The sequence below is a fragment of the Procambarus clarkii genome, chromosome 91 (genome assembly GCF_040958095.1).
Source record: "Procambarus clarkii isolate CNS0578487 chromosome 91, FALCON_Pclarkii_2.0, whole genome shotgun sequence".
In the NCBI taxonomy this organism is placed as follows: Eukaryota; Metazoa; Arthropoda; class Malacostraca; order Decapoda; family Cambaridae; genus Procambarus; species Procambarus clarkii.
The window spans coordinates 17,412,392-17,434,417 of NC_091240.1; the positions used below are offsets into that span (position 1 = coordinate 17,412,392).

The 22,026-nt window shown below is 46.3% G+C and overlaps 1 protein-coding gene across 1 annotated transcript in view; it reads left to right on the top strand.

The window, feature by feature from the left end:
• Positions 1-22,026, top strand: part of LOC138359499 (heat shock protein 75 kDa, mitochondrial-like) — an 86,294-nt gene that overhangs the window by 58,902 nt on the left and 5,366 nt on the right. The window contains exon 3 of the mRNA XM_069318831.1: positions 14,586-14,727. Within this exon, the coding sequence (XP_069174932.1) occupies positions 14,691-14,727 (37 nt within the window). The 5' untranslated portion in view covers positions 14,586-14,690. The remainder of the gene's footprint in view (positions 1-14,585; positions 14,728-22,026) is intronic.

The window sequence follows — 22,026 nt, forward strand, 5'->3', positions numbered from 1 at the left end:
CTGCAGGGGGGTTTGGGCAAAATGTGACCTACCGCCGCTTTCAGTAATTGGCATATTTTTGGTATAAAAAGTCGTAATTTCAAACTGTGAATAGGTGCAGAGAGCCAGAATGTTGATCTAAAATATGGCTCAGGTATCGAATTTGGGATGTTTGGGATATTTTAAAAACTGCAGGAGGGTTTTGGCAAAATGTGACACACCGCCGCTTTCAGTAATTGGCAGATTTTTGGTATAAAAATCGGAATTTCAAACTGCGAATAGGTGCAGAGAGCCAGAATTTGGGTCCAAAATATGGCTCAGGTATCGAATTTGGGATGTTTGGGATATTTTGAACACTGCAGGGGGGTTTGGGCAAAATGGTGAACCACTGCCGCTTTCAGTAATTGGCAGATTTTTGGTATAAAAAGTTGGAATTTCAAACTGCGAATAGATGCAGAGAGCCAGAATTTGGGTCCAAAATATGGCTCAGGTATCGAATTTGGGATGTTTGGGATATTTTAAAAAACTGCAGGGGGGTTTGGGCAAAATTTGACCCGCCGCCGCTTTCAGTAATTGGCAGAATTTTGGTATAAAAATTCGGAATTTCAAACTGCGAATAGGTGCAGATGTCGTGACGTGAACCCTGGTTCATTCCGAACACAGCGATTGCACACAACATAACACCTTGCCTCAGCAACCATTACTACCACCTATACTCCTACACACACCAGACCCTTGAGGCGTACCACTAGGTTTGTACTGGAACACAATGAATGAACATATGGAAGGTATTTAAAGGCCGTCGGGTTTTTCATTTAATTACAAAGAATAGACTCTGACAAATAATAACATTAACATACTCTATTAGGTCAATACACTTCCAATACCCATAGACCACTTGACCTCCGTGATCACCACTTGCACTCGTAACTTCCGCCTAAGTCCCTAATACGGAATGATTACTACAACGCTCCACACCCGGTTAGTCTTTCATTCAATACTCACATACTGCAGACTTAACTTGGTCACTAAGATCACATCAGGTTCTCGCATAGCTGTCTGCTACACTTCGCTGCTGCCGCAAACGGAGATCCAGAGGACTTTCGTTCAACTCCCACAATCAGACTGGCTCCAATCAGCCATCTACCTCAACCATTTCACGCTGCCTCTCAAGGAAGGTATAATCCGATTAACCTTATCCCTAGAGCGGTAACCTTGATCCTAGAAGCCTGACGAAGAATAATTCCTTTTTCTAGGAATTATTAATTTGGCTAAACAGCTTCGGTCTTAATCCATTGACCTTTCTTAGATATGTGATCCATAGTCTGTCTACTTGACATGTACTTCCAATCATCATTCGTTAAGTGTTGTAGTAATGATCCTCTAGCTAATAATTCCTACTAACTTGTGGATTACAACACCACTCCCCTCCTTAAACACGCATATGTCCCCATATGCATCATTGCAATGGTTTCATTAGTGCAAGGACCTGGAGGATGCACCCACCATATGTGTACAACTAAATATCATCCAATAAGTTCATCATACACACGATGAAATAAATTAAAATTTTCCCCGACATGACTCACAACACTTCTCCAACATATACATTATATTCACAACATAGCACAGGTAAAATAGTCTGTAATAATTTTTCCCATCTCCAACAATGCACATATACCTAAACTGCTGACATATAATTACATACAAACATAACCATAAAATTACATGGACCAGAATGCTGGCACTTAAACAGAACTGACACTAGTCCTTAATATATACCCAACACATATATATCTAAGGTTCTTCATCCTTAGTATTAATTTACTAACAATTTAACATCTTGCCCTGTACTGTTGACATAAGGCTTACAATGATCACACAATGTTTCACTGGCCTCCTCCACAATTGGCAGCATCACTTCTCTTGTCTTCGTGTCCCATGGTTGCTAGGTCATAGATCCTCCATGACCCAGACAAAACCCAGGCTGTCCAGCCTGGTGAATGTTGTCAATGTCCCATCGTTGCTCTGAGCTAACGTGATCCTGGCCTCCAGAGCAACGGAGATTCCTACCCCAGGGTCATGTTCCCTCGGGTCTGTGCTGACGTCTCGTTCCAGGGCACCAATCCCAGAACGCTGTAGATACCTCACAGCTCTCTGGTCATCCTTCCTTGCTGTGCTCACCACAGCTGTAGCACATTACTCTAGGCCCATCCGCCCTGAGTGTGTCCACCTGTATTCACACCTTCCCGACCGCTGTACCTGCAAAATATTCCCTCGGAGCCCCCTGGCTCGATCCCATTATTACATAACCCCCTCGGCTCCTTACTCTCTCCCCGTATAAAGCCTGAGCGCAGCTGCAAAACCATTGCAGCTGGCCCTTATTTCTGCTTTGATGTCAGGGGGCGAATTTCGCCTATAACGTCACGTTGGCTTCACTTCCTCCCCCTTTTTATTCTAGAATTACTGAGTGTAGCCTCATAGCTTCCCTTCTACTCTACCTGAAGCTCTGTGACATGATCCCGGGGACCTTCTCAAGCCTAACACTCAGTAATGGTGCCGATGAGGTGCCGATACAGTATATACATACACATATATTATCACAATAAATACCACATTAAAATAATTTCACAACTAATGTCACTAAAGCATCATACTGCCACTGGCTCGCCTCTAGCGAGATTCCTGTAACAATTTAATTAATGAGAAATTAGTATATCTACTTGGCTCGCCCACTGCAACCATCAACACCTGAAATTTTGAAATTCTACATTGTAATCTTATCCATAAGACTTACCCACTCCGACACACCATCACCTCTGGTCAACCCAACCACTGATGACCTCATTATAACATCACGTCTCTCAACAGCCAGGCCTCTGCGTCCTGACGCACCTGACCTCATTACACCGATACTCACCGTACCCACCACCACCTGGCCTCCTGTGCCGCTATGCACTCCACAACACGACACTCCATACCAGGCGTCCAAAGGCCACAACCCTACACCACCCATTACACATGCTACTCTACACCACACTCCACACACTACCCCACACTCTACAAAACTACCATGCCATGCACCACTCAACCCCACACTCTACACACTACCCCACACTCTACAAAAACTACCATGGCCATGCACTACTCTTCAGTACATACTATGCTCCTTCTGTGTTCATGACCCCACGAGAGCGGGTCGGATAGCGATGTGTCACCGTCGCCTGTGGACCTTGTCCCCGGTCCTGCGAAGGCTGTTCTGTGTTATCCACCCTTGATTGCCAACTCCTCGTACCCCTACCTATGTTCTCAGCCGCTGGTGTGCTCTCCCCTGGCGCACACTCCGTAGGGTATGGCTCCTCACTTGCCTGACCGGTCAGTGTATAGACGCGGTTTGGGTGACAGGAGAACACATGCCCTGTGTTTAGCACCTTAACCTTAACTTCTGCATTCTTTTTGCTAATTACCCGACATGGCCCCACAAACTTGGGTGCCAACTTACCTTCTGCCTGAGCGTGCATCTGCTTCACGAATACCCTATCACCTTCATTGATCACCTTTGCTTGGACCTTGTGCCGCGCATTATAATATGCCTCTGCTACCTCTGTCGACTTTCTTAAATGTAGTTTCACCAAGTCAAATGCCTTGGTTGCTCGCCTACAAACAACACTTTTGAAGTCTAACGCATAGCAGAGCGGTTGCTTGCTTGTGAACGTCGTGAACGGAAGTCGGGGATCGAACCCATGCAACAAAAAATGCGGGGTTTCTCCCACCGACCTATTGAACGCCGTGTTGAGCGCCGACTCCACCATCGACAAACTCTGATTCCATGCAAGCCCATCATCTGCAGCCAAATGCCGCAGAATACTGATTACTTCAGCATTGTGTCTTTCAACCAAACCATTCGCCGATGGTCGATATACCAGCACTGGAGTATGTTTGAATTTATACACACTCGCGATGCTTTGAAATACTTGATTGATAAACTCTGACCCTTGGTCTGACACAACTTGTTGAGGAGCCCCAAACCTGGTTAACACACTTTCCACCATGGCCTGGGTCACATCCTCTGCCGACTTAGAACGGAGTGCACTCACCACAGTGAACCGTGTGAGTGCATCCACTGCTACAAATATGTACCTCGCCCCTGAATGAGCTTGTGGTAGCGGCCCAATGAGATCTATGTGTACTCTCTCGAAGGGAGTACTCACCTCCGGCCACCTACACAAAGGTTCCGCCCCCAACCTATGTGCCTTGTACCTCAGACAACTGTCACAAGAAGCTACATAGACCTTGATATCTTTACCCATGGATGGCCAATAGAACCTTTGACGTGCCCTCTGCAAAGTCTTGGACTCCCCTCCATGGCCTGCTGCTGGGATGTTATGACACAGATACATTGCAGTCCTCTGGAACTCCGGTGTCAAGACTGCCTGGTATACTGGTTCAGACCGTATACCCGAAACCCTACCAAGATGATACAACACCTCATCTTCAACCACAAACTCATCCACTAGTGCTGGAAGTGACTTCCTCAACTCCGCACGCTGACCCCTCAAAAACTTCCTTACCTTCCCCCACAGGGGGTGACCTTCCTGACTTCGTATCAACTCCCTCACATTCCACGACACATCTTCCTCCCCCATTTCACTCACCACTGCTACATTGTGACACCTTGACAACGCGTCAGCGACCACATTGCTTTTTCCTGGTACATGTTCAAAGTTTGTAATGTTAAACTCTGAGAGCGAGGTAACCCACCGTGCCAGCCGCTGACAAGGCTCCTTGGACTCAAACACATACTTAAGGGGTTTGTGATCGCTTCTGAGCCGAATTTAATGTCCAAGCAAGATGTACCGATTCCGTTGTAATATGAATGTGATCGCAAGCGCTTCCCTCTCAATCGTACTATAGTTCCTCTCTGCAGGACATAGTACTCGGGAACAAAATGCAATGGGACGCTCCCGTCCTCGCTCATCCACCTGAGCTACCACACCACCTATCGCTGCGCTAGAAGCATCAGCATACACCAGAAACGGTTTGCTAAAGTCTGGGTGCGCCAAGATACTGCGAGAGCTGACAGCAGCCCTCAGTACCTGGAACGCCTGCTGTTCTTCCTTCCCCCACACGAACTCTGCAAGTCCACTGATCTGATGTAATGGTCTTGCAATTTTTGAAAAATCTTTAATAAATCGCCGATAATAGCTAACCAACCCCAGGAAAGATCTGCACTCTTTCTTGTTCTGTGGAACTGGGAACTCTTGATTATCCCTGGTTTTATCTGGCAATGGACTGATACCCATCCGGCCAAGGAATGTTACCGATTCTCCAAAAAAAAACTGCATTTTTCGAAATTCCCTTTGAGGTTGTGTGACCTCAGCCTTAGCAAGAGTTTCCTCAAATTATGCATGTGCTCCTCTAATGACTTTCCGAGCACGATTACGTCATCGAGGTACAGCAACGCTGTGGGACCTATCAACCCCGATAACACACTCATCATTAGCCTACTGAACACAGCAGGTGCTGACTTCAACCCTAAAGGAAGTGGTTTATATTGCCAAAGCTCGTTGCACGCACTAAACGCTGTGATTTCCCTCGACTCTTCCTCCAGCGGTATCTGGTGATACCCACTGAGTAGGTCTAATGTGGTAAAATATTGTGTACCCTTCAAGTGTGTCAATGTGTCCTGTATGTTAGGTAATGGGTATGCTTCGTCCTTCGTCAGCTTGTTAATTTTGCGGAAATCTACGCATAACCTCACTCCCCCATTCTTTTTCCTGACTACTACGAGAGGGCTGTGCCACGGTGAACTGGATGGTTCAATGATATCATGATCTCTTAGCTGGCTTGTCTCCTCTTTCACCTCCCTCTGGTGTGCCACTGGTATGCTATATGCTCTCGTATATACTGGATGTGCGCCCTCTACGTCAATCCTATGTGCTCCTTGAGTAATGCACCCCGGGGGTTCCCCCTCTCAACTCAAAAAAATCCGGGAACTCCCTGACTAAGCCCCTTAAGGCTTCCTTAACCTCCCTTTCCATGGACATCCTATCTACTATTCCCATTAATTTATCCATTCTATCCTCATCGCCCTCACACTGACTTACTGACATGGCTGCAATAATCTCCACAGGGTGCGCCCACGCTACCTGTGCATGCTTACTCAAGGTGACTGGCCACCGAGAGGGATTAAAAACCCTCGACTGAATTACTCCTTCATTTATGTCTTCAATAGTCTCCATTATCACCAACCCTGCTGGATTATCCAATGGCTCAATTTGCACAACGTCTACTCCCTTGGCTTTACATGCCATTTTAATCACTAAGGATGCTTCTCCCGGAATGGTGACATCCTTGGGTACCGTGACTGCCCACTGTATATTCTGGTCCCCAGCCGAGTTACCACAGTTACCCCTCACTACTGCTACTCCTTCTCTACTCCTCACCTTGTTAACGTCTACCGCTTGACCCCACACATCAATTTATTCCCCCTTGCGCTGAACGCTATGGTACATGAGTATTTTTCGAGGAAATCAATTCCCAAGATAATGTTGGTATGTTTCAACCCTATATCCTGTATTACTACAAAACTATGTTTTGTAGTAATTATGAATTAAACAAAACAAAATTAAACAAAATTATGTTTAAACCATCTATCTTCTAGCTGGAAATCCACAGTTGTCTCACCCAACACCCGCAACGCATTATCCCCCACCGCCGTTAATCTCCTGTTGTTCGGTATCAGCCTGACGTCTGATCCTAACACGCTACGACTCATGATGGACACGGAAGCACCGGTGTCCACCAAGGCTGTATAGATAGTGCCCTTTAACCGTAAATGCACCTTTATGGGATGACCCGACCCAACGGTACACAACCACTGTCCGCCACCCTTTACTGTACACACTGGGTAATTAGACGGAACAAAAAGCTTACACTGCCAGGCCAAGTGACTACCGTCACCACACAGCTTACACACTTTTGTCTGCTTAGGTCGTTCTGGCTCGTGTTTACCTGCAGTGTACCCCGTTCCCCGGGGATACCCTCTACCGGTACCCTGGTTCTGGTGGTACATTCCTGTTGCTCCCTGAGCAGGCGTGTATCGTGGTGGAGCAGGAGTGAACCTGCCTCCACGTGCCCCTTGATTATAGCCTCCTCGCTGCCCACGAGTACCCTGATGGGGTCCCCACGACACCCCACTCGTATTGTGTCCCTGGAACACCCCTGGCTCCCAGCCCTTATTATTGTTACGTCGAGGAGCACCTCGCCCCTTGCCCTTGGAATGTGTGACCCCCGCCGCGGGTCCATCCTCCACTGGCTGAGCTACTGGGGCCCAGAGCTGAGCCTGTCTATCTTGCGTGTCTGCAAGATTTGCCTGTTCCTTAGGGGACACTTCCTTGAAAATGTCATCCTCTGTCAGTTTATGTGTCGGGCTATTCTCCGCCCAAAACACTGCATGTTTCACCGCTTCCTTAAAAGACTTAGCTTCCCTGCAGTGTAACTCACTTTCCCGCGGTAATGCACCGAAAAAAACACTCCGTTGCATAGAATCTCTTACTACCCCCGTGAACTGCGTTTCCGTCCGCTCAATCACATCACCCAAGAGTCTTATTCTATGGCCAAACGCCCTTAATTGTTCCCCTGGTTCTCGTTTAAGTGCAGCTAACTGAGCCTTTAGTTCTACTGCATCGTGCTGCACATCGTAATGATCTATCAGTTCCTGCTTAAACTCGCTATAACTATTTATTTCTCTAATTTCCGCAGAGTTGAGCAGGGTCTTTGCTTCCCCTTTCACCTTGGAATATGCCAATGCAATCTTTGCCTGATCCGACCATGACCCCACACTAGTCGCCTTCTCTAGAGCAAAGAAAAATGTTCTAATATCCGTCAGTAACTGACCTTTCGAATCCCGTTTGGCGCCCCAAAACGTGGGTATGTCTCCATATACCTTAGGTCCTGCATTAGTCGTCTCATGCGTGCTCAACACATTTTTCAACCACTGTGCAACCTGCCCAATTGTCTCTGACGCTGCCGCCTGCGCTGTAAGCAACGCCGCCGTGTTATCACCACTCTCACCCTGACCGACATTACTCGTGGCCTGGCCACTGGCGCCCCTATTACTACCCGTACCTGTCATGGCTACTCGCCCCTTATGTGCTCGTGTATGAACCAGCTTGACGCTTTGTCGTACAGTAACCTTACTTGGCCTTATTCCCTTAATCTCACTAGAATCACTTATAATTTTAAGCCACCATTAACAACTTCACTTATCAGTTCCCCACTACCGTTTCCACCCCTTAGGGGACTTTTTCCTGCCGCACAACGTGGCCACTCCACTTGGCCACACACCTTGGCCCCACACCCCACTATGGCCACTCACTGGCCCACACACCTTCCCTTCCTCACTCCAATATCCACCGTCCTGAACACAACTCGACGTCTACCAATTCCCGAACATTCCCTCACCAACAAAACCAGTAACACACTTCCTTCATCTCTCAAAGTGTTCCAAAACCTGTTTGCGCTGCCACCAAATATGTTGTAACGCTGAACCCCGGTTCATTCCGAACACAGCGATTACACAACACATAACACCTTGCCTCAGCAACCGTTACTACCACCGTGTACTCCTACACACACCAGACCCTAGAGGCGTACCACTAGGTTTGTACTGGAACACAATGAATTAATATGGAAGGTATTTAAAGGCCGTCGGGTTATGTCAATTAATTACAAAGAATAGACTCTGACAAATAATAACATATTAACATACTCTATTAGGTCAATACACTTCCAATACCCATAGACCACTTGACCTCCGCAATCACCACCCACACTCGTTACTTCCGCCTAAGTCCCTAATACGGAATGATTACTACAACGCTCTACACCCGGTTAGTCTTTCATTCAATATTCACATACTGCAGACTTAACTTGGTCACTAAGATCACTTCAGGTTCTCGCATAGCTGTCTGCTGCACTTCGCTACTGCCGCAAACGGAGATCCAGAGGACTTCTCAGTTCAACTCCCACAATCAGACTGACTTTAGCCAACCATGGCCTCAAACATTTCACCACGCCTCTCAAGGAAGGTAAAATCCGATTAACCTTATCCCTAGAGCGGTAACCTTGATCCTTGAAGCCTGACGAAGAATAATTCCTCTTTCCAGGAATTATTAATTTGGCTAAACAGCTTCGGTCTTAATCCATTGACCTTTCTTAGATATGTGATCCATAGTCTGTCTACTTAACATGTACTTCCACTCATCATTCGTTAAGTGTTGTAGTAATGATCCTCTAGCTAATAAATCCTACTAACTTGTGGATTACAACACAGGTATCGAATTTGGGATGTTTGGGATATTTTGAAAACTGCAGGGGGGTTTGGGCAAAATGTGACCCACCGCCGCTTTCAGTAATTGGCATATTTTTGGTATAAAAAGTCGGAATTTTAAACAGCGAATAGGTGCAGAGAGCCAGAATTTGGGTCCAAAATATAGCTCAGGTATCGAATTTGGGATGTTTGGGATATTTTGAAAACTGCAGGGGGGTTTGGGCAAAATGTAACCCACCGCCGCTTTCAGTAATTGGCATATTTTTGGTATAAAAAGTCGGAATTTCAAACGGCGAATAGGTGCAGAGAGCCATAATTTGGGTCCAAAATACGGCTCAGGTATCGAATTTAGGATGTTTAGGATATTTTGAAAACTGCAGGGGGGTTTGGGCAAAATGTGACCCACCGCCGCTTTCAGTAATTGGCATATTTTTGGTATAAAAAGTCGGAATTTCAAACGGCGAATAGGTGCAGAGAGCCAGAATTTGGGTCCCAAATATGGCATAGGTATCGAATTTGGGATGTTTGGGATATTTTGAAAACTGCAGGGGGGTTTGGGCAAAATGTGACCCACCGCCGTTTTCAGTAATTGGCATATTTTTGGTATAAAAAGTCGGAATTTCAAACTGCGAATAGGTGCAGAGAGCCAGAATTTGGGTCCAAAATATGGCTCAGGTATCGAATTTGGGATGTTTGGGATATTTTGAAAACTGCAGGGGGGTTTGGTCAAAATGTGACCCACCGCCGCTTTCAGTAATTGGCATATGTTTGGTATAAAAAGTCGGAATTTCAAACTGCGAATAGGTGCAGAGAGCCAGAGTTTGGGTCCAAAATATGGCTCAGGTATCGAATTTGGGATGTTTGGGATATTTTGAAAACTGCAGAGGGGTTTGGGCAAAATGTGACCCACCGCCGCTTTCAGTAATTGGCCGATTTTTTGTATAAAAAGTCATAATTTCAAACTGCAAATAGGTGCAGAGAGCCAGAATTTGGGCCCAAAATATGGCTCAAGTATTTAATTTGGGATGTTTTGAAAACAGCAGGGGGGTTTTGGGCAAAATGTGACCCAATGCTGCTTTCAGTAATTGGCAGATTTTTTGTATAAAAATTCGGAATTTCAAACTGAAAATAGGTGCAGAGAGCCAGAATTTGGATCCAAAATATGGCTCAGGTATCGAATTTGGGATGTTTGGGATATTTTTAAAACTGCACGGGGGTTTGGGCAAAGTGTGACCCTTCGCCGCTTTCAGTAATTGGCGTACCCCTTGCCAACAGGTGTCTAGGGGTAAAAGGGAATAAAACACTGCATAACTTGGGGAAACAATGTATCTACGCTAAGGTTGACAAACATAACAATTAAATAATACAGATAATAGTCAGAAATATTCTTTAGCATGCAATAATATAAATAAAATCCTTATTGAGCAATGAGCAATCACACCAGCACATGAATTCTAATTTCGGAAAATACACAATCATCTAACCAGAGAATTAACCGAGTATTAGCTAAAATACCTATTACCAAGGACTTAACTTAAAACATGTCTCCTCTCGACCAAAGCTGCCAGCCTCTGCCCAAGCGTCGGATCCCAGGGCAGGCGTCTACCACAATATCAACTAAACATCTACATAAACTATTGTAGAAATTCTACTAACAAAATGTAGTACTAATATTCAAATCATTATTAATCATAAGAGTATATAATAATGTTACATTACTCAATATAGTTTACTGGCAAACAATAATAAGAATTAGTCAAGGTTGAACTATACTCACTCGCTTGACATCAAGTTCCCACACTGGCCACATCCAAATATGGTCAACCCCCCACACGGAGAAACCAACATGAAAATACTTGCAAAAGCCTCATACAATATAATGCAACTCAGGCACACAACAGCATGCTACAATATATAACACACAAGAATAAAAAATCATCCAACTGGATAATATAATAATTATAGAATAAGACAATAGTAATATAAGCAACAGGAGAAATGTTAGAATCCTAGTAAGATTCGTAACAATAGGACTCGGGGTCGAAGGTGTCACTTACTCGACAGGCAGCATAACGGAGGCAAAAACATTGAGCATTGCCCTGAGACAAGGGGACAGAGCAACCTTAAAACTCTAAAAAAGTGAGTGGGGACCCAGGGGTCGCATCCATTGGACCCCTTTCACCCCTACAGGGCCTCCCAGGGCCCTAAGACAGGTTTTGTTAAGGGTAAGCCCAGCCAGGGTACTGCTAACTGGCACCCAAGTCTACCAAACAAATTTCTAAAACTGAACCCCTGGGACGTGTCTACTCACGGGGGCCAAGCAGGGGGAACCACCGAGCCCAGGAAGTCAGGGTCCTAATATAACAGGGGGCAGGGGAACAAAAGCAGGCCCACCCCACTAGGTACAAAAGCAGGCCCCCCCAGTAGGTACAAAAGCAGGGCCCCCCCCCTAGGGTACAAAATCAGGCCCCCTCCCCACTAGGTACAAAACCCGGCCCCCCCACTAGGTACAAAAAAATGAAAAGAAAAACCCTGCAAGAGGACAACGGTACCCAGAAGGAACAGAGCCGGCCACTGTAATATGTGAAAACTAGATGCACAGTACCCTGTGCTCCTACCAGTGCAGAAACTACCAGTTACCCCAAGGTAAAAAGCGAGGAGGAAACCCCCCAACACTCCCAGGGTGGTCAATTACCGAGCAGCAAAAGACCAACAGAGGTAGTTCCCAAGGTGCCTTGTGGAAGACAACCCCAGTCCCCAAGGGCTGGGGCACTCAGCACTCAGTACAGGGCACTCAGCACTCAGTACAGGGCACTCAGGGAAGGGAACCCTAAGCACATGCAGCCCGAGTACCTGTGAATATTAGATTATTACTCCCAGCTCACACGCCACTGTATGAGCAGTACTGAACACAAGGCATAGCACAACAGAGAGAATCTGGAGCTGGAGCCACACGACTGAGCCTTATCACATCAGCCGAGAACTGGGGTGTGGATCGCTGGCATGAGGGGTCTGGGGCTCCCCCTTCCCCCTCCCGGGGGTTGGGGGGGGGGGAGCTGCACAGACAAGTGACACGGCACATGTGACATCATGCTCGTTTTCATTTGGGTAGTTGAGTCCACTCGTTAGTTTCAGTAGTGGTTTTAACCAGAAGAGGGGCTTGTTTTGAGGCGCTTGCCTTTCTGGGTGCCTGGCCTGGTCAATGGCAGACATAGAATGCTCCAAATCACATGTGCAGTTCTATAGGTCATTGCTCCTCGTGCCTCATTGAGGGGGCCAGGTTCTGGCTCGTGGTCCCTGGTAGGCCTAAAACTTCATTCACACTGATGCAAAGGGTAATAATACTGTATACATATCAGAGTGGATAGCTCTGGGGAGCTTCCGGGCTCTCACCTAGAAAATGACGTTTCATTACATTCAAAGCTGTTTTTTTATTGATTTGTGTGATGGAAATAAAAAGGAGTTCCCAGAAACCTTGGCAAGATGAGAAGGCTCAACTGTATCTACACTCGAATTGAAAGGGACAACCCTCGTACCTGAAGGAAGGGATATCCAAAAGAAAAACCCCAACCCTAAACCTGCTACTGGGCCAGGGGCAGGGGAAAAAGAGAAGAGCAAACTCCCTGCCCAAAGGAGAAAGAAGGAAAAGGAGGTATGGACAAAATCACCGCCTATTCCATGAGACAAGCATCATTTGCTAGCCCCGGACCTCAAACCGGGGACACAACCTTGACTGCTGCAATCCAGGAACTAAAGACACCAGCAGTTGCTGCCGGAAGCCCCTCCAAAATTGGCAGAGTAGAGCAACTTGAAGGGAGCATCCCCTTCATGACTCAGGGCCAAAGGTGTCACAGACCCAACATGTAGCAGTGGAGGCAGACAAACTGAACATTGCCACAAAGCATGGATGGTGCGCAACCCAGAAATTTGCTCGAAGTGAGAGCAGGGATGGTGGGTGGATCACAAGGACCACCAAACCCATAAGAGTTTTCCAGGGCTTGCAGGGTGAATGTTCCCTGCAGGTATGCCCAGGCACTGTTATCGCCATGGTGGTAACTCCTATATAATTGTATAGGTTTCCCCTATTAACACCCAATACCACCAGAAAGAGCAAGAGAGAAACCAAAAAAGGGAACATCCATGCCTAGACACTAGGTAAACCTAATAAGTCAGGAATGGCACAAATAAACCCCCCTTAGAGGAATGAGGGCACAATGAAAAATAAAGGCCATAAAAGGACCGAATTACCAATTAAGTACCACTAACTCTCAAGATACCCGACCGTGGAACAAAGGAGAATAGCAGACCAAACCAGGTATGGTAATCTTTAAGGCCTACCTCAGTGCGCCCCACCAGCATATAAACACACTCGACCCAAGGAGAGACTGACAATCCAAGACAATAAGCTTACCTTCAGGGCGAGAGCCACCACAAGCATGGAGACCCCTTTAGTGAGTGAACCCTGACAACGCAAGGACAGCACTTAATGAGCGCACATGGAAGGTAGCCCTGGGCACATGCAGCTCTAAGAACACTAAACTCCTGGCTCACGTTGCACAACCATACACAGAAAAAGCCTCGAGGGCAAAACACCACAGAGCTGAAACCAAGACCAGAGCCAGAACAATGAGAGAGGAACTAGGCACATACATCTCAGCATTAGAACTGAGGGTGGAGCAGTTGGCTGACACCTGACTGCCTCCCTCCTTCCCCCAAATGTTGAGGGAGGTGGAGGCAAATGAGCTAGCTCAAGTTTCATGAATTTTCAATTGTTTGTTTACATTGTTGTTCATTTAGTGGTTTTGAGGCTGTGGTCTATTTTGTTGCATTGATTTTCTAGGTGCCTTGCTTTGGTGGTGGCAAACAGAAATAAGTTGACATAATTTTTTTCATAACTGTCTTTGCTCCCCGCGCCTGTGAGGTGGGTCAGGTTCTGTCAATACGAACTCCACAACTGATGGCACCTTGTAGTTTGGTACTATATCAGTATAGTAGCTTCAGGGAGCCATTAGGGGCTTTCCCCTGAAAAAAATAGGTTGTGGAAATAATAAGACTCAAATAGTAGTTATATCATCTAAGACTAGCCGGTGTGGAACTGTTCCAGGTCTAAAACAGACTTACTTGTTCATCCACACCTTAATCTCTGAACCATTTAGGTTTAAGGTGTTCCACTCAATACAATAATTTAGTGATGTTTGCAATGCTGGACAGTTCTTAGAATTATGATACTGAGGATATAACAGTTAATGTGTTTCTTTTTTCTCCTGTGCAGGAACGCAATGTGGAAGTGTTATTCTGCTACGAGGCCTATGATGAAGCAGTTCTCGTGCAGCTACGGGAATTCACTAACAGGAAAATTGTTTCTGTAGAGAAAGAAATGCGTCAGGATAAAGAAGCAGTTGATAACGAAAGAAGTAAGAAACTTAACAACTATTGTATAACTTCTCTAACTGGCTGCTAAAACGACATAGAAAAACATTATGTTTATAAATTTTTATTCATTCTTTGGTGAAAATTTAAAAAAAAATCTGATATTACTGCTAATTCCCCTCCTCTTTTAATTTGTATATTAATGTGAAATAACTGGTGTCCCATAATTTTCTGTTCTCGTAATTTTCCAATTGTCTAAATTCATCTACAATCTGGATCAATTAAAATTCCATAATGCCCATTGAATCTTTGCACACAAGTGCATTCAAATCATTAATTTGATTTTTAATACTGCTTTTGTTATTGTATTTTCTGTGAGGGAAATTGTCAGCTCTCTGAAGCTATCACACTGAATAACTGCCATACTACTAGGTGTCATCAGCTGCAGAGTTCTGTTGGCCTTCTGTGGGCTATGAGAAAAAAGTCCACTACGGGCTCACCATAGCCCGTGTTACTTGGAACATTTTGTTCCAAGGAGCGAATCTTATACAACAAAACAACTATGAGCCAGATCCTGCCCCCCCCCCTCAGAGAGGAGCAGGGAGCAATGGCCTGTGAACACTTTAAATAAATGTAAAGTTTATCATCTTTTCCACCATCCAAGGGAAGGCTCCTAGCAAGATAAGCAAATCAAAACAGACTACCGCATGGTTAAAACGAAACCGTAGCCTAAAATTTCCCAAAGAACTCCCCCACAATGAAAACAAAATTTTGTAAAACTAGCCCCCCCCCCTTCACTAGTCTGCCCCCCCCCTTCTTCACTAGTCTGCCCCCCCTCTTCTTCACTAGTCTGCCCCCCCCCCTTCTTCACTAGTCTGCCCCCCCTCTTCTTCACTAGTCTGCCCCCCCCTCTTCTTCACTAGTCTGCCCCCCCCCCCCTCTTCTTCACTAGTCTGCCCCCCCCCCCTTCTTCACTGGTCTGCCCCCCCCCTTCTTCACTGGTCTGCCCCCCCCCTTCTTCACTGGTCTGCCCCCCCCCCCTTCTTCACTAGTCTGCCCCCCCCCTTCTTCACTAGTCTGCCCCCACCCACCTGCCTGGGTCAGCCAGGCCGTGCAGAGTCTAGTTCTATACTGATGTCCGGGCCTGGTAGTCACTTTGCTCTGGCTCTGGTATCCGTTTTCTTTGGTGTTTTTGCTTTTGAGGCGGTGTGTTCCTATAGGGATGTGTGCGTGAGCCAGGAGTTTAGTGTACTGGAACTGCATGTGCTCAGGGTTTCCTTCCCTGTGCGCACTGTAAGTGAAGGCCTTCCATGGTGAAGGCTATCTTTCCCTGGGGGCATTCAGTCAACACTCCTTTCAGGGGGGCTTCCTCACTTGTGGTGGTCCTCGCCCTTAAGGTAAACCTTTAATCTGTGTTATTAAATAAATTAAATATATTAAAGCCTTTAATAAGTAAATCTGTGACTTTGTTTTTCCTTGGTTTGGAAGTGTTTTGGTTGGTGGGGAGCATTGTGGTCTGTGTGACCAGTTATTTTGTTAAAACAAGCTGTGCCGAAGCTTCTCCCAGGCTACTCACACTCCTACTGGGGTGGGATATTTTCATACTCATGCATGGTATTTTTATGCAGGAGTGGGATATTTCATACCTGTACGTTTTTAGACTTGGGTTCGACTCCCTCTCAATTTTGCTCTCGGGGTTCCTTTGGGTTTCCCTGGGGTAGGCATCTTTCTGGAGGTTTCTGTCCTCATGTCTTCCCCTTTGGAGGAGCATGAGCTTCTGTTGTGTGGCCCAGTTTTTTCCTTCGCTTTGGCCCTGGCCTGTTTTGAGTTCAGGTCCTTCTTATCCTATTTGGTACAGTCCAAGGTTTTTCGGTCGTTCTGTCTAGCTGACACCCCATTGTTTTTCTCACTTTTCTTGGCGCGGCTTTGCCGATCCCTGCATGCTGGAGTGGCGTCGACTTGGGAAAGTGTTCTAGGTTTTAAAGGGTCTCGACTTTGAGCACCTTGATGCCTATCTTTGGCTCCGCCCTTTCACACAAAAGTTAGTGAGCTGCAGCTTCATGTTATTTCCCTCGCTGTTGGCATTGTTTGTGGTGGATTACCTTCGGGCCTGTCGGCACTTGGGTTCTGTCGTAGGTTTGCTGAGCCTCCTTGAGCTCCTTCCAGATTGGCTCTCAGAGAATGTCCGGGTGCTCTGCTCTGGCCAGGAAGAGAGCTATGCCCATGAGTTGGTCGAGGTAGGCCATAGGTGGAGTCTGAGGCCGGGTTGCATGTGCCACCTGGGGTGGCTTCATCTGTAATGGGTCGACACTGTACTTGCCCTGCTCGTAATGCCTCAGGATTTGCACCAGCACTTTTGCAGTTTGTCCCACTTCTTCTTTTCTGGCAAAGAATGAGATGGCTGCTTTCCGGAGGGGTCCTTGGGTTGTTGATGCTTGGTTGGTCTGGTTGCGGCTCTCCACCGTCATTTGCGCGCCACGGCTTCTGTGTCGGGTTACTCGCTTTGGGTTGATCCGGTCTCCCTCCTTCCCTTTTTCAGGGTTCGAGTCTCCCAGGTCGTCTGTAGGGTTATTCGGTCTAGCCAGCCTACGGTCTATCCCCCTGGCCACGTCATTCGTAAGTTTGCTGCTCATTGCTGTGTAACGGGGGTGGGGGAAATAGCTCTATCTTGTCCATTATTCCACCCCCCAGTTAACTAACGAGGCCGGGGGAAACAGCTCTCTCTAGTCCGTTATCCCGTCCTCAGTTAGCTAACTATTCTAGAGCACCACTAGAGTTCCTAAGGCATCCTCTCTCGTTCAACACCTTGTAACCTAGGTATTTGACTACCTAGGTGCTAAGACCACAAGGCGCCGTAACTGGATCAGCTACCCGAAACTCCAGAGAGAACTCTAGAATACAGAATCATTGCCACAAACGTATAAGAGGAAACGAAAGGAAAGAAATGAATAGTGAAGTAATTAGTGAGGGTTTGGGTTGAGAGGGAGAGAGGTGGGAGGAGCGAGGAGGGACATTAGTGGAAAGTGAGAGTTTAGAGAGGGGTGGAGGGAGAGGTGTAGATAGGTAGAAGTAGAAGAGTAGAAAGTAGAAGACGAAATGCTGCCACCATCCATTCATGATCATTACATACAAGACAAGGAATGGAACTTGTCTGTATCACAATATTCACCAAAGATGTTATCAAGTGATCATTATTAGTATGGTCCCATCTTTATCATGTACTCATTCTAAACCATGAAACCAGTAACCACAGAGGCTTTCTCACCTCAACTCAAAATCTCGAGGGAACAAAATAAAGTCCATTTAAATAATAAATTCAACAATTATATTTTTCATGATAAGTATCATAACTTAAGCAATCCAATTAAAATGTTAAAGATTAATATTCAAAGTGAGTCATCCTCCAAGAATCTGAGAACACTACAACTGAATGCCACTGATCTTCACACAATTGTAAAACACGACCAAGTCACCTAAATGTTCACTCACCGAGGACTGAGTCCAAGTTGAATAGAGAGGGGGGGGGGAGTCTGCAATTTTCAAGCAGCGTCACCCCCCGTCTGGTGACGGCCTATCTCGACGGCTGGCCTCTGCTCTGCTCCGCTGGCTGGTCTCCTATTCCTCTCGAATCGATAGTTCTCCGAGTATATATTGGGGACCCTAGTAACTAACTCCGCCCACAAGTAGATAGCCTCCGGCACTCTACCAAGCCACTCCTTAAACGTCGGCATGTTTGAAGGCTACCAGGCTCCAATTATGAGATTAGCAGAACCAAGGTGAAGTTCACATGATCTGACCTCAGGTCACTTGGGGTCATTAACTCTTTAGAGGGTGTGAGATCTCCGGCAGACAACTGGTGCCTTCCCAAATCCATGTCTCTGACTCATATTCTATATATGTATTAAACTAAACCAAACACTTTTACAGTGTTACATCTCCCCTTCTCCCCGAAATAAAGTTTTTGCAACACTGCTAAAGCAAGCTAGCTGTGTGCAACAACTTTATTAACGAAATAAAAAAAAAATACATCCTAGCTAAACAAATATACATCATCCTACTCTAAAAATGAAATATGTGGGCAGACGTCCATTGTCTCTGGCTGGCCGACGTCACTGCTTGGTCTTGTAGATAATCCTGTACCACATTTCTTCAACACAACTGCCTCCGTCGCTTCTCCGTCGTTAACGCACAACAACCCTTGGTCAACCAGAAAGCCGTTACTACTTGAACTGCGCACAGGACCGTGGAATTCGGTTGTCCCAGCTGATCTGTAATTGGCCCTACGTCAGTCACCATGAGAGACGTATATTGGGGTTCTTCACAGCTATAGGGACTACAAGTTTCGAGACCTTCATATAGTTGCCAACAGTAGAAATCCCATCCTACTCTTCTTCCTCCCTGTTGCTCCAGCACGCCTCCTTCAGAGAGCTACTTCTGACAGCCACATCAAGTCCGCACGACACAGGAAGAATCACTCAACAGAGCAACATGCTTGCAGGAGGGGCAGCCAGTTAAACGGCAAACGATCCTGTCTTGCAATTACGCTCCATGCAATGATGCTGACACCAGCAAGGGACACTAGGCATCGTGTCTCACTCAACTTGGTCTTATCTTCTTCTTCTTTCTTCTCTCTTCTTTCTTCTCTCTTCTTTCTTCTTTCTTCTCTCCTCCCATGGGTCTTTGACAAGCAGACCTGGGGTCCATTGGGGTCCGTCCGTCCGTCCTGGGGTCCATCCTGGGTAGACCGATGTTGGTGGGACAGACTGGAGTCGTTGTTGCTCCTCTTCCATCTTTACTGGGTCGTCCGGGGTCGTCTGCAGAACGACCTGGGGTCCACTGGGGGTCCGTCCGTCTTGGGGTCCACTGGGGGTCCGTCCGTCTTGGGGTCCATTGGGGTCCGTCCGTTCTGGGGTCCACTGGGTAGACCAATGTTGACCTACCGAGAGGGCTGCCTCTTGGGGTCCCCGGGGTGGTGGTGGTGGTGGTTGTGGAGCCATGACCTCCAGGTAGTGGGCTGGTCGTCGTGATAAACGCCCGTGAGTGTGGTACACAGCAGCCGTCTCCCTCTTTCGTATGTGCGTCGTGCCTCTCCTCTGGCTCCCACCTGTGAAATGAACAGAAAGGCGACAATACCGTGCTCCCCAAAATGTTATGTGACCCTGTAGTTTGTATAGGCTTTACACAGTCAAATCATACCGCTCTCCTCCTGGCAACAACTACACTTAAATTTTTAAAATAATCCAATTAACATTGAATGAAACTGACTTGGTGGAACATAAAACAGTACTAGTTAGAGAAGTAAAACAGTAAAGTTAGAGAAGAGAGAATAAGGTCGTCACTACTTTTAACTTGTCACCTAAATGAATCTCCACAATAAATATCAAAACTAATAGACAAAACACTAGCCTAACTTAACTATACCGTTCCTAATCTTAGGTACTTAAATATCCATTACTCCCACCCTTAACCTACAGCCACCTACGTGACCCAGAGTGTTTCCCTAGCTTCTCCGCCGGTCAACAGCTCAAAACTGTTTCCACCCCTGTGACCAGACTATCTAACGTCGAGCGTCCCCAACGTGAAGTCTACTGACATACTAAGCCTCCCCCTAGCATGCTGTACAATACCAGTATACCTCGGGTTATTGCGTTCAAATGGAGTAAAACAGTCGATCGCAATAATCTGAGCAGAACCACTACTTAAACTACTTAAGAACTACACCTGCCACTCCCCACTGACCTGGAGACCAGTGGTGGCTGGGTGTCCCCGTGGGACATGCGAGGTCACCTGTCACACTCAGGTGACCTCCACTACCAACACCGCTAAGTTCCCAAATCACCAAATATTATCACAAACATAAAACACAACCCAAGCAAGTTCTGGTGAACATTCCCTGAACTTCATAAAACTCACAAAATCACTAAACACAACACCAGAGAATCACTATCTCCTAACCTGAAAAAAACTCGCTAACTCGCGAATATTAAACACCTGTCAAGATCTCCCTGATAGCGCCTGAGCGGCAAAAAGACACGTGGGACTGAACAATGTTAAAAGAACACCAACTACCTACATCATTGTTCAACACCGCTGCCACCATTGTAACGGGGGTGGGGGAAATAGCTCTATCTTGTCCATTATTCCACCCCCCAGTTAACTAACGAGGCCGGGGGAAACAGCTCTCTCTAGTCCGTTATCCCGTCCTCAGTTAGCTAACTATTCTAGAGCACCCCTAGAGTTCCTAAGGCAACCTCTCTCGTTCAACACCTTGTAACCTAGGTATCTGACTACCTAGGTGCTAAGACCACAAGGCGCCGTAACTGGATCAGCTACCCGAAACTCCAGAGAGAACTCTAGAATACAGAATCATTGCCACAAACGTATAAGAGGAAACGAAAGGAAAGAAATGAATAGTGAAGTAATTAGTGAGGGTTTGGGTTGAGAGGGAGAGAGGTGGGAGGAGCGAGGAGGGTCATTAGTGGAAAGTGAGAGTTTAGAGAGGGGTGGAGGGAGAGGTGTAGATAGGTAGAAGTAGAAGAGTAGAAAGTAGAAGACGAAATGCTGCCACCATCCATTCATGATCATTACATACAAGACAAGGAATGGAACTTGTCTGTATCACAATATTCACCAAAGATGTTATCAAGAGATCATTATTAGTATGGTCCCATCTTTACCATGTACTCATTCTAAACCATGAAACCAGTAACCACAGAGGCTTTCTCACCTCAACTCAAAATCTCTAGGGAACAAAATAAAGTACATTTAAATAATAAATTCAACAATTATATTTTTCATGATAAGTATCATAACTTAAGCAATCCAATTAAAATGTTAAAGATTAATATTCAAAGTGAGTCATCCTCCAAGAATCTGAGAACACTACAACTGACTGCCACTGATCATCACACAACACTTGAAAAACACGACCAAGTCACCTAAATGTTCACTCACCGAGGACTGAGTCTAAGTTGAATAGAGAGGGGGGCGGGAGTCTGCAATTTTCAAGCAGTGTCACCCCCCGTCTGGTGACGGCCTATCTCGACGGCTGGCCTCTGCTCTGCTGGCTGGTCTCCTATTCCTCTCGAATCGATAGTTCTCCGAGTATATATTGGGGACCCTAGTAACTAACTCCGCCCACAAGTAGATAGCCTCCGGCACTCTACCAAGCCACTCCTTAAACGTCGGCATGTTTGAAGGCTACCAGGCTCCAATTATGAGATTAGCAGAAGCAAGGTGAAGTTCACATGATCTGACCTCAGGTCTCTTGGGGTCATTAACTCTTTAGAGGGTGTGAGATCTCCGGCAGACAACTGGTGCCTTCCCAAATCCCTGTCTCTGAC